The 15,735-nt window shown below is 41.2% G+C and overlaps 1 protein-coding gene across 1 annotated transcript in view; it reads left to right on the plus strand.

Moving 5' to 3' along the window:
• The window catches only part of CERKL (ceramide kinase like), a 244,101-nt gene that overhangs the window by 89,808 nt on the left and 138,558 nt on the right, over window positions 1-15,735 (plus strand). Inside the window, exon 5 of the mRNA XM_030209794.1 lies at window positions 13,709-13,851. Within this exon, the coding sequence (XP_030065654.1) occupies window positions 13,709-13,851 (143 nt within the window). The remainder of the gene's footprint in view (window positions 1-13,708; window positions 13,852-15,735) is intronic.

A 15,735-nucleotide genomic window follows, 5' to 3' on the forward strand; every position in this document is an offset into this window, starting at 1 on the left:
AATGTGCTCGACATGTCGAACTGGAGGAGGAGTATGCTTTTACTTATGGCTATCTCCTGCTTGAATTTGGCCAGGAGGGTGACTAGGACAGTTTTGGTACCATGGTGGGAGCGGAATCCTGATTGTGAATTATATTATATTGAGAACTTGTCCAGGTATTCCATAAGCTGTTTAGTCACCAAACTCTCCATCATTTTTACTACTAGTGGGATAGACGCAACTGGGCGGTAGTTGGTGAGATCGTTTGTGCTTTTCTTGACGTCTTTTAGTATTGGGGTGAGTAGGATGTTGCCATATTCCTCAGGGAAGAGACCTTGTTGTAACATGAAGTTTAGATGGGATGTGAGGTCTGCTATGAAGCGGTCGGGGGCGGATTTTAGTAGATGACTGAGTCATGTATCCAGTTTGCAGTGGGTCTTGGCGAACTTGTGAGTTGCTTGTGTAACTGATTCGGTGTTGAGGAGATTAAATGTTGTCTAGATACGGTCAGCTGGGTATCCATCGGAGGTTAGGTCCAGATCGTTGAAGAAGTTTTCAGTGTTGGTGTTGTGATGAGGAAGTGTGCTGCGTAATTTTATTATTTTTTGTTAAAGTAGTTAGCAAGTTTGTCTGCGGATGTGATGTCTGTGTTGGTTGTGGTGATAGGGGTGGTGTCTAGTAACTTGTTTACGAGTTGGAATAGTTTCTTCATATCTTTGTAATCGGGTCCTAGTTTGGTTTTGTAGTAGGACCTTTTGGCTTGTTTAATTGCATATTTGTATTTTCTATGTATATGTTTCCATGCGTTGAGTGTATGTTCATCTTTTATTTTTCTCCATGCTCATTCAAGTTTCCTGGTTTGTGTTTTGAGTATTTTTTTAGTTCGTCATTGAACCGTGGTATAGTATTCTGTCTCTTTGATATGTGCAGCGCTGCGTACGCCTTGTAGCGCTATAGAAATGCTAAATAGTAGTAGTAGTAGTAAGTGAGTGTTTCAGTGCTGGATATAAGTAGAGGGTGCAGATGCCTAATATGGGGAGAATGTGCAAATGGGCAAAAATGGACCCAGGCATAATGTGTATTGCACCAGTTTGTCGGGTGCAATATCCGCCAGGCATCCACAACATCCAGAGTAGAACTGGATAGGGAAGACCCTGCACAGTACTAACCTGCTCTAACGAGAGTGGCAGTTTATCTATACTAGGATCCATAGTCAGATAAAAATTTCTAAACAAAAGCGAGTGATCTCCTACAGTAAGACACTTCTGAATGACCTTGTTAACCTGTTCATGAGCCCTTGTGCCTAGGCCGAGGCTTAGGAAGGATCCTGGCCAAGGCCTAGGGTAGACTGACCAGGCGCAAGCAGTACCATGGCCACAAAGCCCCGCACACTCAGCACAATCCACTAGCACCACCAGAAAAGGGAGATAGACCACTCAGTCGGGCCTCATAGCCAAACGGGAACCCACTCATACACGAGGGAAGGGAGGAACAACAACGAGGGGTCCCAAAAGGGACTGAGCACATGCAACGCACACATCGCTAGCTAGATACACAAGGGAAGGATGACAGACAAAAGCTGGCAGGTACAGTCTACGACCAGGGAAAGAGAATGCAAACAAAGGCTAGGCAGAAACACAGGTAGCAGAGGCAAAGCCCACAGAGAAAAAGGGAAAGCCGAGGAGTGAATGAGACACAGACTTTATAAGAGCGAAGCTCCACAGGAACACTGTAGGCTGTACCATACAGCACTCAAATACCCAAGGCAGAGCCACAGAGTCAAATAACAGACACTAGAGACAAAGGGACAAGCAAGCAAACAGGAAAGTCTGCCTTACATATACCAAACAGATAAGGGCAATGTTCACAAGAATCAGGAGACAAGCACAGCAGACAAAGCGTAAAAGCAGGCCAAAGGGAAGGGCTTCTAAACACAAGTCAGGAAGAAGCAGGGCTTACACTGCAGTCAAAGGATTAAAGCTAACAAAGGGGAAAAACAAACAATGTTCTTACCAGAACTCAGTCAGCACACAGAGACAGAGCAACAGAGCACCCACAGGTGCAGGGAAGCAAGGTAATCAGGGAAAGCAGCTTAGCTAGGGGAACAACCAGCACACAGAGAGGCTACGAGCAATGAGAGGAGTAAACTAACTCCCACGAAAGCACGGTGTGCACTAGCACAGACAGAGAGAGGTAACAGACTTCAGATAACAGGGATCAAATGCTAAAGCAAAGGCTGTAGGAAGAGGTAAGATTTAAATAGATCTTGCTTCTGACGTCAGCTCAATCCCTGACAGGCCAATCAGAAGCGAGTCCCAGTCATTCCCCTGCCTATCATAGCAAGTCCCAGTCATTCCCCTGCCTGTCTAGCAGAATCATAACAGACCTCTAGCAAGAAGGCGCGAGTATAATTAGTAGGACCATAAACATTAACCACTATAAATGATTGATTTTGCCAATGCAAAGTTAATATTATGTAGTGACCAGTTGGATCTGCTATTACTATTACTCTATCAATCTGCCCTGTAAATTGCTTGCCAATCAAAATTGCTACACTGGCACGCCTTCCTGTGATGAAGCAAAGAAAACCTCTTGAACTCACTCTCTGCATATTTTGTTTGTTCATGTCAGCCAGGTTTCCTGAAGGCAAGCTAGTTGGATATGGTGTCACCTAAGTTCTGTTAGGATTCTGAAACATTCAATGAAGCCAAGTGAATATTATGCACGGAAAAGAATAAAGGGAGCAGATAAATGCATGAAATCATATTTGTAAGGAGATGCCCAGTGCCCAGCTTTTACTAGGAGCCTTACTTCAAAATCTAGTAATAAGCCATTATACACATAATCAGATCCCATAGATAAAAAAAACTCACTCGGGGTCTTTTACTAAGGCGCGCTCACGTTTTAAGTGCATGCTAAAATTGTATGCTTGCAATTATTGCCCGAAGGTGAGCATCACTCTCTGTGGACCAGCCCAAGTGATGAGTGCATTCCACGTGTAGGGGGGCCCAAAAACTGCAAAAAAATTCTAGCATGAGCCTGCACTCCAAGAAGCCCATTAGCACCTCTTCTTTAATGGATTCTAGAAAGCCCAAGAAAGGTAAGTTGTTACGACATGATTGGTTTTCCAAGTCCTCTAATTTCTTAGCATAACCTTTCAAAATAGCCTTTAAGATTGAGAGCCCCACTTGAGTGGCTCCTGACTGATCCTTCATGACACTTATGAACTTTTCCATGTCATTCACTCAGGAGCCAAAGTTCACTACTTGCTGTGAAAGTGCATTAATATCCTCAGCAAGACTATCAAACTTACAGTTTAGTACGTTCACTAGCGCCTCTGTAAGTTGCTGCACACGAACAGGATGTAGCACAGTCTCCTGTCTGACCTCTTCCATCCTAGCTTCTTCAGGTCCAACCACTTTCATGCTCTCCTTCTCCTTTTTGTTAGACTTAGAAACCATAATAGATTTATGAACAAATTTGTCACAAGGCATTCAAGAGTAGAAAGGAATAAAATAGAGTGAATTTTGACGCAAATTAAAGTGAGATTGTGACGGTTACTGGGAATGGGCTTGGAAGCTCCTATGGAAATGCAGCTTCCACTGTCCAGCACATCACATGACCATTTGTCTGAGTCTCTTTTTTTTTTTTAAGAGAAATGACGCATGCATAAGTTGCTGGTGATCAGATATAACGAATGTGGAAAACATCTGGTCAAGTCAATCTGCGTAATGGCTATTAGCACCAGCAGATTCTCATGGCTGCAATACTCAGACCTTAGATATGTGCAATAAAGGTTTACAAATGTGCCCTGCAAGGGAGATTTTCTAGCTTCAAGAATGGACACCAGCTAGAAAATATTATATTTTTAAGTGGAAGAAGTCTGCCATTCTTTGTGAAGAAAAGGATGCATTTAGCTGCCCCAAACAAAAACTACTTGAATACCATCTACATCTCTCAAGAGTCGGACAATTAGGGTTCACCTTAGTGCAGCTGGCACTTACCATGTAAAAGGTAAATCCCTTACTCCACAGCTTTCAGTCGGTCAATTCATGCAAGGTTTGCTTCTGTTGCATCTCCTATCAAGGCTAGCACTGTGCTGTGGAGCCTCACCTGTGGTACTGACCCAGCTGATGAAAGCATCCTTTTGAGCTGCTGGACCCATGTGAACTGAAGTACCTAATCTGGAATATCTTATTCTTGGTGGCAGTAGTAACTTTGGCATGCAATCATTTTGCTCCTAGTGATTGATACACTGTACACAAGGTATTTCAATAGTGAGGTGATACATGTTTGAAATTCTTGCCAAAAGTATTTTGGAATTCCAATTTAATCAGCCATTTGTCATTTTCTCCCAGACCACATATTCATGATGGGGAGCATGTCTTGCATACTTCGGATTGTAGGTGAATATTAACTTTTAACGTGGAGCACCTAGAGTTCATGTCTACCTATCTTTTTCTTTTGACAGCAGTAAGCCTGGATCTGCCATAGCCAAGCATATCCAATCTAATTGGTTAGAAGATTTTCTCTCTTGCTTATAGGTAGGCAGATTTGACACTTGAAAGGCATCTCATGATAACATCAGAGCCATCACAGCATTTATTTATTTATTTATTACATTTTGTATCCCACATTTCCCCGCATGTGGCTTACAGGTTCCGGAGAGGAGAGTACCAACTCCGGGAATATATACAGAGTGGAAAATAGAGTAACAGTAGGTGCAAGGAAGCTGATAAGGTTCCGGAAATGAGAACACAACTCTGGGACGAATATATAGTAGCATATAGAGAGAAGTAATCCCAATGAGGCTGTTAAGTTTCCGGGGATGAGACTACAGCTTCTAATGAGCAATACAGAGTAGGATAAGGGTAGAAGTACACTTAATTATAACTGGAGTGGTAAACTTCGTACAGTTTGAAGTAATAGGATTATGTGGAAGGGGTATTGTTCATTTCTTAGATTGAAAGATGTGATGCATTGTTCGTGAATTAGTTCAGGTCTGCTGGGTAGGCTTTCTGGAAGACGTGAGTCTTGAGGTCTTTTCGAAATTTTAGATGGGTGTTCGCAGTTCTAATGTTTCTAGGTAAAGCGTTCCAGAGCTAGGTGCAATTGTAGGAAAAGCTGGATGCATATGTTGTTTTGTATTTTAGTCCTTTACAGCTTGGGTAATGCAGGTTTAGAAACGTTCGTGATGATTCGATGATGTTTCTAGTTGTTAAGTCGATAATTTTGTCATGTAGGTTGGGGCCAGACCATGGATTATTTTGTGGACCAGAGTGCAAATTTTGAAGGCTGTTCATTCCTTGATTGGTAGCCAGAGCAGTATTTCGCGTAGGGGTTTAGCACTTTCGAATCTTGTCTTTCAGAAAATGAGTCTAACTGCCGTGTTCTGCATGGTCTGGAGTTTCCTTAAGATCTGTTATTTGCATCCCGCATACACGGCATCACAGTAGTCAACGTGATAGTACCATTGTTTGAATTATGTTATGGAAAGTTTCCATTGGGAAGAATTGTTTGATCCGTTTGAGTTTCCACATTGCATGGAACATTTTCTTCGTGGTGGCAGAGGCTTAGCTGTCCAGGGTTAGGTTGGTGTCAATAGTAATTCCAAGGATCTTCAGTTTGTGCGATATTGGAAGAGTATGCTCCGGGGTTTTATGGATGAAGGGAGGTTTGTTTTGTGGTGAGAAGAGAGAATAAGGCAGTGAGTTTTTTTCCTTGTTGAGTTTGAGTTTGAATACCGATGCCCAGGCATCCATTAAGCTTAAACTAGCCTTTATTGCAACAGTGATTTCTGTTGGATTAGAGTTGAACGGTATGTAAATGGTGACGTCATCTGCATACAGAAAAGGATTAAGATTATGCTTGTATAGAGTATGAGCAAGGGGGATCATCATCAGATTAAATAATATGGTTCAGAGAGGTGAACCCTGGGGTACTCCGCAATCGGTACTCTATGATGGTGATATGTTTGAGTTTGCTTTTACATGGTAAAATCTCGTGGTTAGGAAACCCTTTATTCGTTTGAGTATATTCCCTCCTATGCCTATCTTGTCGAGTATTCTTAATAGTATATAGTGGTCAACCATATCAAATGTGCTTGACAAGTCGAATTGCAAGATGAGTATGTTTTTACCTAATGCGATTTCCTTTTTGAACTTGGCTAGGAGAGTTACCAGGACGGTTTCTGTACTGTGGAGTGATCTGAAGCCGAACTGTGATTCATGAAGGATTGAGAAATTGTCGATGTATTCAGTAAGTTATTTAGCTACAATGCTTTCCATCAATTTGGTTGTAAGTGGGATGGATGCCATAGGTCGGTAGTTGGTGATATAGTTAGTTTTCTTTTTGGTGTCTTTAGGTAATGGTGTGAGTAGTATATTACCTTTGTCTTTGGGAATATGCTATGCTGGAACAAGAAGTTGAGGTGGGAGATAAGTTCAGTGATGAATTGAGCGGGGGGAGGGAGGGTTCATTAGATAATTGGGGCAGGTGTCCAATTGACAGTAGGCTGTAGAGATCTTATTGGTTGCTAGTGCTATTGTTTCTTGTGTGATCTGGGCGAAATTTGTCCCAAGTTCGGCCGGCTGGGTATTCTTCTGAACGTGGGTCTAGCTCATTAAGGAAGGTATCAAGGTTGGTGTAGTCCTGTGACATATTTTTGTGTAGATTGACAATTTTGCCTTTGAAGTAGTTAGCAAGATTGTCTGCTGTTGGGATTCCTGATTTTGTTGAGGACACTGGTTTTTTTGTCTAGTAATTTATCCTGTAGTTTGTATAACTTTTTCATGTCTTTATAGTCAGAACCTAGTTGTTCATTATAGTAGTTCCGTTTGGCTTTTTTATTTCATATTTGTATTTTCTATGTGATTCTTTCCAAGCATTTAGATTTTGATCATTTTTTTTTCTCTAGGCTCATTCGAGTTGTCTGGTTCTAGATTTTAATTGTTTCACATTTTCGTTGAACCATGGGGTCCTGTTTGGTTTGTGAATGGTTTTTGTTCGTAAAGGAGCTAATTCATTTAGAATGGTGATACATCTCGATTCCCAATCTGCAAGATAGTTGATGGAATCAGATGGAATAGACCAATTGTTGTCATAAATTGATTGCCAGCATGCAGTTGTATCCACTTTACCTCTGGTTTGGTAAGATTTTTTTCATCAGCTTTGAGATGCCCATTCTTCAGCTAATGTAGGGTCAGATTTAATTTGAAGTGATCTTACCATGGAATTTCTGTCCATTTGTGGTCAATGTCTTTAATGATTTGGTCTGATGCAAATTTATGGGTTAGCAGGTCAAGTGTGTGGCCTTTTCTGTGGGTGGCATTCGGATGTGGCCATTCGAAATCCCATAGTTGGAAGAATTCCTTACAATCATGGACACCAGTTGAGTTTGGGTCTTCTAAATGAAGGTTTATGTCCCCAATGACTAGTATGTTTCAGTTAGATGTACAAGTGGCCGTTATGAAATCCATTAGAGTTATATATGCCTCGCTCCAAGTGCCTGGCGGTCTGTAGAATAGGACAAAATTTAGATTGCCGGCTACACTTTTATATTGCAATCTGATTGAGGCAATTTCTAGTTGAGGTGTGATTGATTCAGCAGTGGTTTCTAAAGTGAGATAGGATCTGTAGATTATGGCAATGCCTCCGTCTCTTTTACCTGTCCTGGTCTAGTGTGTAAGGTTGTATCCCGGTATTATGGGAAGAGTAAATCTAAGGTTGATCTGGCATTGATGTAACCTATTTGAATTGTAAGGTATGGATCTTCTGTAATGGTGTTGTCATTTGTATGTCGATTTGGATTTATTAGAGCTTTTTTGTTTGTGGGATAATGATTTGCTATTGTAAGTTCTGTTGCCAGTTTGGTTGAGGTTGATGTGTCTGGTAATCTTGAATCGGCTGTATAGTATTGGTATGGTGTTATAATCATTGAGAGGTGTGGCTACAGTATTTGGACCAATGTTAAGGAGTAGATTCGTAGGAGTAATTTCATTACGTTCATTCTGGCTCCTTTGTGTAATAATGAGTGTTTTCTGTTTTGCACTTTCTCAGGGGATCCTATGTGATCTGTTGCGTGTTAAATGACTCCTAAGAATGAACTCATGGGGGAGAGTGGAGTGCTGTTAAGGGTAATGTTTTTTTGTGAAGTGAGGTTTATCTGGACTAAGTTTGTGAAGTAAAGAAGGAGTGTGCGTGTAAAAGTATGAGAATGATGAAGGAAGAGGGTATATGAATTTGTGGGTGTTTATGATATGGTACCTAGTTATGCTCTGCTTCTTTTTCTCAAGGGTGTAACCAGTCGACTGGTAATTGTGCCGTTTATTTATTTAGCACATTTATACCCCACTCTTTCCCACATGTTAGCGGGCTCAAAGTAGTGTGTGAATGTATGAAGGTGAGTGTATGTTGGTGTGTTGATGTGATTCGAGGACAGTCAGTCGTGGACTAGGTCGTAGGCTCCATTTGCAACTTGGACAATCCTGCAAGTGTCAGACCTTCTATTTTCAGGTCTTCCCTTCCATTTCCTTTATGACCTTGGTAGAGACCTGTCCCATAAGGAGTAATGATCCTTTCCTTTGATTTGGCACTTTTTCCACCCTTTGCAATATAGTGGTTTCTTTATCTGGCCTGCTTTCCGATTCAGTTGGGGAGATGTGCTATATTTGATTAGCGGCTAGGGTTCTTGCATCTTTTTCTGCACCACTTCTGAGGCCTGTCCCACTATGATTTCACTTTGCTACCTTCGTTAGGATGATGGGCGCTCCTCTCCTCTTTCTATATGAAATGCAGACTCAACTTACTGGAACACTGTAGTATTACAGGAGTCTTCAAATACATTCAAGATATTTCCACATCTATTACCTTCATATATACATTGCTTTCTTAACTGGGAGCAGTCAGTTGTCCGTAAACCAGATATATGCCCAGCATATATAGTATCTGCTTTACAGAGGCCGCTTTCTCCTTGTTCTGAGTGCTGGAAACTGCTCTCCCAATGTACAAAGGAGCAGAGGACTTGAAGCAGGTGAAGAGCTCAGAAGGCAGCACACATTCAAATAATGCATTGGTAACTCATAAGGTTAGCCTCTATGGAAGACATTTGAAAACTGAAGCATGGACTTCAGTCCTTACATTTACATCTCACTAATGTTGTGGAGAGGGATTCCAACATGATAGTAGGTTTGATAAGTTCATCTTGAATAATCTCTTTGAGATTTAGAATCAAACTCCATCATCTGTAGGGACTTTTTCTGTATTATTTTCATGTTGCCTTCTTTAAAAGTAAATAAATAAAATGAACTGGCTTAAAATACTGTTCTTATTGCCCATTTTTATTTTATTTTCCATTTTCCTTTTTTTTTTTAATGTTAAAATCATCTTTATTGAATGAAGATAACCTGGTAGCTAGGGACCCCATCTGTGATGAAGAAGTATCCTGGTTATCCTCAGAGGAAATGAAGTTACCCATAGCAGTGTTCTCTATAAGCAGAATGATAGAGTCCTTACAATATCTACCAAATTCCCCAAGGAGTTGAGTTCTTCAAGCTTTGTAACTAAATATAAAATGAGAGAGCACCATTTAACAAATCTGATTCAATCATACCTTATTAAATCCATATGGGGCAACAGTAATCCCCAGTTGCTCCCACTGTACTCCTGCTATGTTTATAAATATGATGGCACTGGAACAGAAGCAGCTGGAGATTGCTCATATACCTTATGGATTTATCTAACAGCAGTGAGCTAGAGTCCCATTGAGGAGGTGATCTGTGGGCTAGATATTTGACTTGGGGGGGTGAGACTGCCTGAGGGGTGTCTCTGTTTATTACCTTTGGCTCTACAGTGGGGCTGGGGGAGGCACTAGTAGGGGCCAGTCCACCAGAGATTTTGGGGCCTCCTCAGAAGTGGGGACCTTTGCAGTGATATGGGTTAGGGAGTGAAAAGGAGGCGTGGCCATTGGACCACAAGGAATTTTACATTTTTTATCTTGAGGGGACCACCAAGGGAGATTTCTTTGTACATTACATTGGTCTCTTTAAAGCTGTCCTTGCATGTTTGTAGGAGAAGGTTGATTATACCTCCAAAGAGCAACTTCATTTTTGACCAGCAACCTGTGTTAATCCTTTTAACAAGTAATGAACCATTTTTCGCTACATTTGTTTGCAGCATATTTATTTTGCCATGCATAAGGCCAGATGTATTTTATATTAATGTGAGTTAATATACATTGGAGATAATTAAACAGAGAAACAGAGAAAAATGTAGGCAGATAAAGACCACATGGCCTATCCAGTCTACCCATTCATGCTATCTGTTCTCCCTATCAGTCCCTTAGAGATCCTATGCACTTGTCCCAATCTCTCTTCTATTCAGACACTGTTTTCATTAACACTACTTCCACTGGGAGGCCGTTCTACAAATTCACCATTTTCTCAGGTTGCTTCTAAGTCTATCCCCTTTCACCTTCATCCTATGCCCCCTCGTTCCAGAGGTTCCTTTCAACTGAAAGAGACTCGTCTCCTGTGCATTTGTGTCTCTCTCCTGCCTTACTTCCAAAGTACACATATTGAGATCTTAAGTTGGTCCCTATATTCTTTATGACAGACCATTTTAGTAAATCCAAGAAAACAGGAGGAGCCTCCACGGATAATCAAAGCAAAACAGCAAAATAGAGGCTGGCAAATGTGCAAACCAATAGGGAGATAATATCAAGAAACAGTTTATTCAGAATATTCATATCAAGGACCCGACACAGTCCGTGTTTCGGCGCCAAAGCGCCTGCTCAGGGGTCACAAACAACTTTCTACAAAAAACAGGACATCTACAGATGTGCAGTACTATTATGAATGGCCATATATGTTTGGCTATATATTTCATAAAGGCAGATATATTATTTCATATCTCTTAATATTATGTTTTTAAAATTTTTTTTAATTTGTCCTGTTTTTTGTAGAAAGTTGTTGTGACCCCTGAGGCAGGTGCTTTGGCGCCGAAACACGGACCATGCCGGGTCCTTGATATGAATATTCTGAATAAGCTGTTTCTTGATATTATCTCCCTATTGGTTTGCACATTTGTCAGACCATTTTAGTATCCACCCTCTGGACCAACTCCATCTTGTTTATATCTTTTTGAAGGTGCAATCTCAAGAAATGTACATACACAGAGGCATATTTTCAAAGCACTTAGCCTTCCAAAGTTCCATAGAAATCTATGGAACTTTGGAAGGCTAAGTGCTTTGAAAATATGCCTCACAGTATTCTAAATGAGGTCTTACCAGAGTCTTATATACAGGAGCATCATCACCACCTCCTTTTTCCTACTGGCCATTCGTCTCCCAGTGCACCCAAACATCCTTCATTTTGAGGGTAGGTGGAGTCATGGTATTGATCCTGCAGGGTGTCATGATCTGAGTCCAGTTGTCCTCTTTCAGTACAGCTGCTTCTTCTTCGCCACTGCTGAAAATATTTGATGCTTCATTAAGCATTTCATTGATGTATTTTTCATTTTCACAGGTGCTTCTCAACCTTGCCACCTCCTTTCTCGGTTGTTTCACTTCTTTCATAGGGGATTCATGTGAAGACATCTTGCATATGGAACCAGCCACTCTCCTGGGATCACAGTTTCTGTCTTCACAGCTGTAAATGGGGCAAAACCTTTGGTGACACGTTTCCCAGCCATACTGCAGTTGCATAAGTATTTGCACCTGTAGAAAGGAAACAGACAAAGCCCTATAAATTCCCTAACTTTTTCTCAATCTATCCTGTAGATTAAAAGTAGCAGCTTTTGTCTTTGTGTAAAGTCTAACCCTCAGAAGTGTAGAGACTTCAAAAGAGATTATTTAGGTCACCTCTCCTTTGAAGTGGAGGTAAAAGAAAAGAAATCCTGGAACAAGCAAGCAACGAAGCTCCTTAAAGAGAAAATTAAACTAAATTCTCTGTAAGAAGAAAAATTAAAGTAATAGTTTTCCTATCAATATAAATTAGAATTTAAATAAATCCATTCCTAAAATAAATCAGGCATAGCACTTGTTGAAAAAGAATTTGCTTCAGTCCATGCGGAAGATGTCTGTCTCCTAATTGGCTGGAGAGCCTATAAATCAAAGATCAGCCTTGCGGTGGGTGGGAGATAGGGTACGAGGGAGGGAATTAAACACTAAACAGAGGCTTCCCTCAACTGGTATTTATTCTCTAAACCAGGGTTTCTCAACCATGTTGCTGAGCCTGGTACAACTCTTAAGGGTTCATCTTGGTGCAATTGGTGCTTATCACCATGTAGGAGGCGAATCCATCTCAGTACTGCCTTTAGTTGTTCGCTTCATGAGAGGTTTGTTGCTGACAAAGCCCCCCACCAAACCTCCCACGGTGTCATGGGATCTCAACATAGTACTCACCCAGCTGATGAAAGATCCTTTTGAGCCTCTGAATTCCTGTCATCTGAAGTTTTGGACCTGGAAAGTTGTTTTTCTGGTGGTGGTCACTTCAGCTCGCAGAGTCAGTGAGCTTCAGGCCCTGGTAGCTCACCCACTGTATGCTAAATTTCATCACACAGAGTAGTCCTCTGCACGCACCCTAAGTTATATCCTAAGATAGTGTCTGAGTGCCATCTTAACCAGTCAGTTGTTCTGCCAACATTTTTCCAAAACCCTCATTCCCATCTTGGCGAAAGTGTACTACATACTTTAGACATCAAGTGAGTCTTCTGCTGAAGTGGACTCAGGCCCATAGACAGTCCACTCAACCTTTTGTTTCTTTTGACCCCAACAAGTTGGGGGTGGCCATTCGCAAACGTACACTTTCAAAGTGGATAGCAGATTTCATCTCTTTTGCTTATACCCAGACTAAGCTGACTCTTGAGGGTCATGTCACAGCTCACAGTGTCAGAGCCATGACTGCGTCAGTAGCCCACTTGAGATCGGTCTCCAAAGAGGACATTTGCAAGGCTGCAACATGGTCTTCAGTCCACACATTCAGTTCTCATGACTGACTGGATCAGAACACTGACGCGACAGTTGGTTCGGACAGGCAATTGCAGAATTTTGTTCGGTGTCAGAATCCAACTTTACCTTCCTAGGCCCTGTTTTGTTCGGTTCCAGGCCTCACCTACACAGATAGTATGTATATAGTTTAAAGTTGATTGAACTTTTAGACTCGATTATCCTAGCTTTCTTGTTTTCAGTGAGCCTGGTAGCTAGGGATTCCCAGATGTGAGAACATGAAGACCTGCTTGTCCTCAGAGAAAACAAAGATACTTACCTGTAGCTGGTGTTCTCCAAGGACAGCAGGCTGATTATTCTTACATACCCTTCCACCTCCCCTAGGAGTTGTCTTTAGTTATAGGCTTTTGCGTCAGACGGGAAAGCACCAGCATATGAGTGATGAGTTGCTACTAGAACTTTCTACCATTAGTAGCTAGTCAGCATTCGCACCGGGCTCCATCAGATGATGTCACCCAGATGTGAGAATAATTGGCCTGATGGCCTCGGAGAACACCAGCTATAGGTAAGTATCTTTTTTTTTTTTAATCACTAATGCCTGCTATTTTAGCACAGGTCCCATTGTATGCAATGAGACCTAGTTACTTATAACTGGGGTTAGCAGTAAAATATGTCAATGGAAGCCCCTGTTCATAACTTCTCCGTTCTCTTATTTTAGTTATCTGTAAAGCTGAACAATATAAAAGGCTTCTTTCTAGCTAACCAATTAAATTTCTTTTGTTACAGATTGGTGAGTGTTGGTGGTGATGGATCTACCAATGAAGTAGTCCATGGTTTACTTCTCAGGGCCCAGATGGATGCTGGAAGAGATACAGATTCCACATTCGTGCCTGTCAGAGCACCACTTCCTCTTGGCCTAATACCAGCAGGTGAAAAAAGTGGATGCTGGCTTATTTAGATGTGTATGTGCCCTGAATCTCTCAAGCACCATTCCCCAGATGCTATGCAGGTTGTCCAAATTTAGGCACGGATCGTAGATGTGCACGTAAAAACTAATTCGTCAATTAGGTGATAACAATTGGAGTTGTTGCTTAATTGGTGCTAATTAGGAGTTTATGCACACATCTGCCCTATGCCTTATTCTTTAACATGCATGCCTAAATTTTATAGCGTGCAACTTGGAAGGGGGCATGGGCATGCCCAGAAATTAGGCGCAATTTGATACAATACTTGGATTTGTGCGTCTAACTACCATCAGCTGGGTGCAAGCATTATAACTGCCATGCCTAAGTTGAGCGCGGGAAGCCTGAAGTGTCCTTTACAGAATACAATCTTAGTGCAGATCATAACAGCACCTAACTTTGGGTGCCATTTACTAAATTTGGCCCTATATGCAGAGAAAAAATTTCTTTTGCAAAATTATCATAAAGTTAATGTTAGATGTAAATTAAGTAAAAAAATTAAAATGCTGATGTGTTGATAATTACACTGTAAGTAATATAATGTAAAACTTGTACCCTTGTCTCCAGCAACAATTTGTATGTTATATCTAACTATTGCTATAGAAAAATATAAATGTGTATGAATTATAATTTGAAAGATTTTCAACATGTACATATCTTTTTGATTAAAAATACTAAGAGGCTCATTTTCAAACGGAAAAGCATCCAAAGAGCGACTCAAAGCAGCATATGGATTTTTTTTTCCCCAAAATGTCCACATCACTATTTTTGAAACCCATTTTAAGATGCTTTTCTATGCAGTTTGTCTTAAGTACGTCCAAAACACGAGTCGTGCGGGGGCAGGATTTGCGCATTCCTAACTCTTGGACGTTTTTTCTGCCATAATGGAACAAAGCAAAAACATCCAGGCTTAAAGTTAGATGTTTGGGCTAGACCTATTTTAATAATGACTAAGTCACAAAAGGTGCCCCAAATGACCACTGGAGGGATTAAGGAATGACCTCCCCCTTACTCCCCCAGTGATCACTGACCCCCCTCCCACCCCCCCCACCCCCAAAGATGTGAAAGAAACAGTACACACTGGCCTCTATTGATAGCTTCAGATATTATGGCCAGTCCTTTTAGAGCAGCAAGCAGGTCCTTGGAGTAGCCTAATGGTCTGTGCAGTGCACTATAGAGAAGAGGACCCAGGCCCATAACCCACTCTAACGTTATACTTGTGGTGGAAAGTGTGAGCCCTCCAGAACCCGCAAAACCTACTGTATCTACATATAGGTGATGCAGACATAAGGGCTATTGTAGTGGTGTACATTTAGGTACAGTAGGTTTTGGTGGGTTTTAGAGGGCTCACCATATAATATAAGGGGTAACGGTGAGATGTGTGTCTGGGGCCTTTTATGTGAAGCCACTGCAGTGTCCCCTAGGGTGCCCCACTGCTCTGCTGGGATGTCTACTAAGAATGCTGGCTCCTCTTACATCCCAGTGACTTGATTTTGTGCGTTTTTCACTTGGACTTTTTTTTTTTTAATGGTCAAAAAATATAGATGCACTGAGCATAACACCGTCTAGAAAATAGCCATTTTTGGAAAATGGCTTTGCATATTTAGACGTCATATCAAAAATGCTCCTCCAAGTATATTATATTGTATTTCCTATAAAAATGACAAACTATTTAAATAATTTTATTATATAATAATGTTACTGGTGATCAAGTATATTTTTGAATATTTTATACCTCTTAATGTTAAGAAGCAGAGTAATATGTATTGTTTACGGTGCGTTTTTTCTAGCAAAAAAGGTGCCGGTACTCAAATTCCAGGCCACCCTTCAGGAGTGGGTGATCATTGAGGG

Source organism: Microcaecilia unicolor, chromosome 7 (genome assembly GCF_901765095.1).
Source record: "Microcaecilia unicolor chromosome 7, aMicUni1.1, whole genome shotgun sequence".
NCBI classification, from domain to species: Eukaryota; Metazoa; Chordata; class Amphibia; order Gymnophiona; family Siphonopidae; genus Microcaecilia; species Microcaecilia unicolor.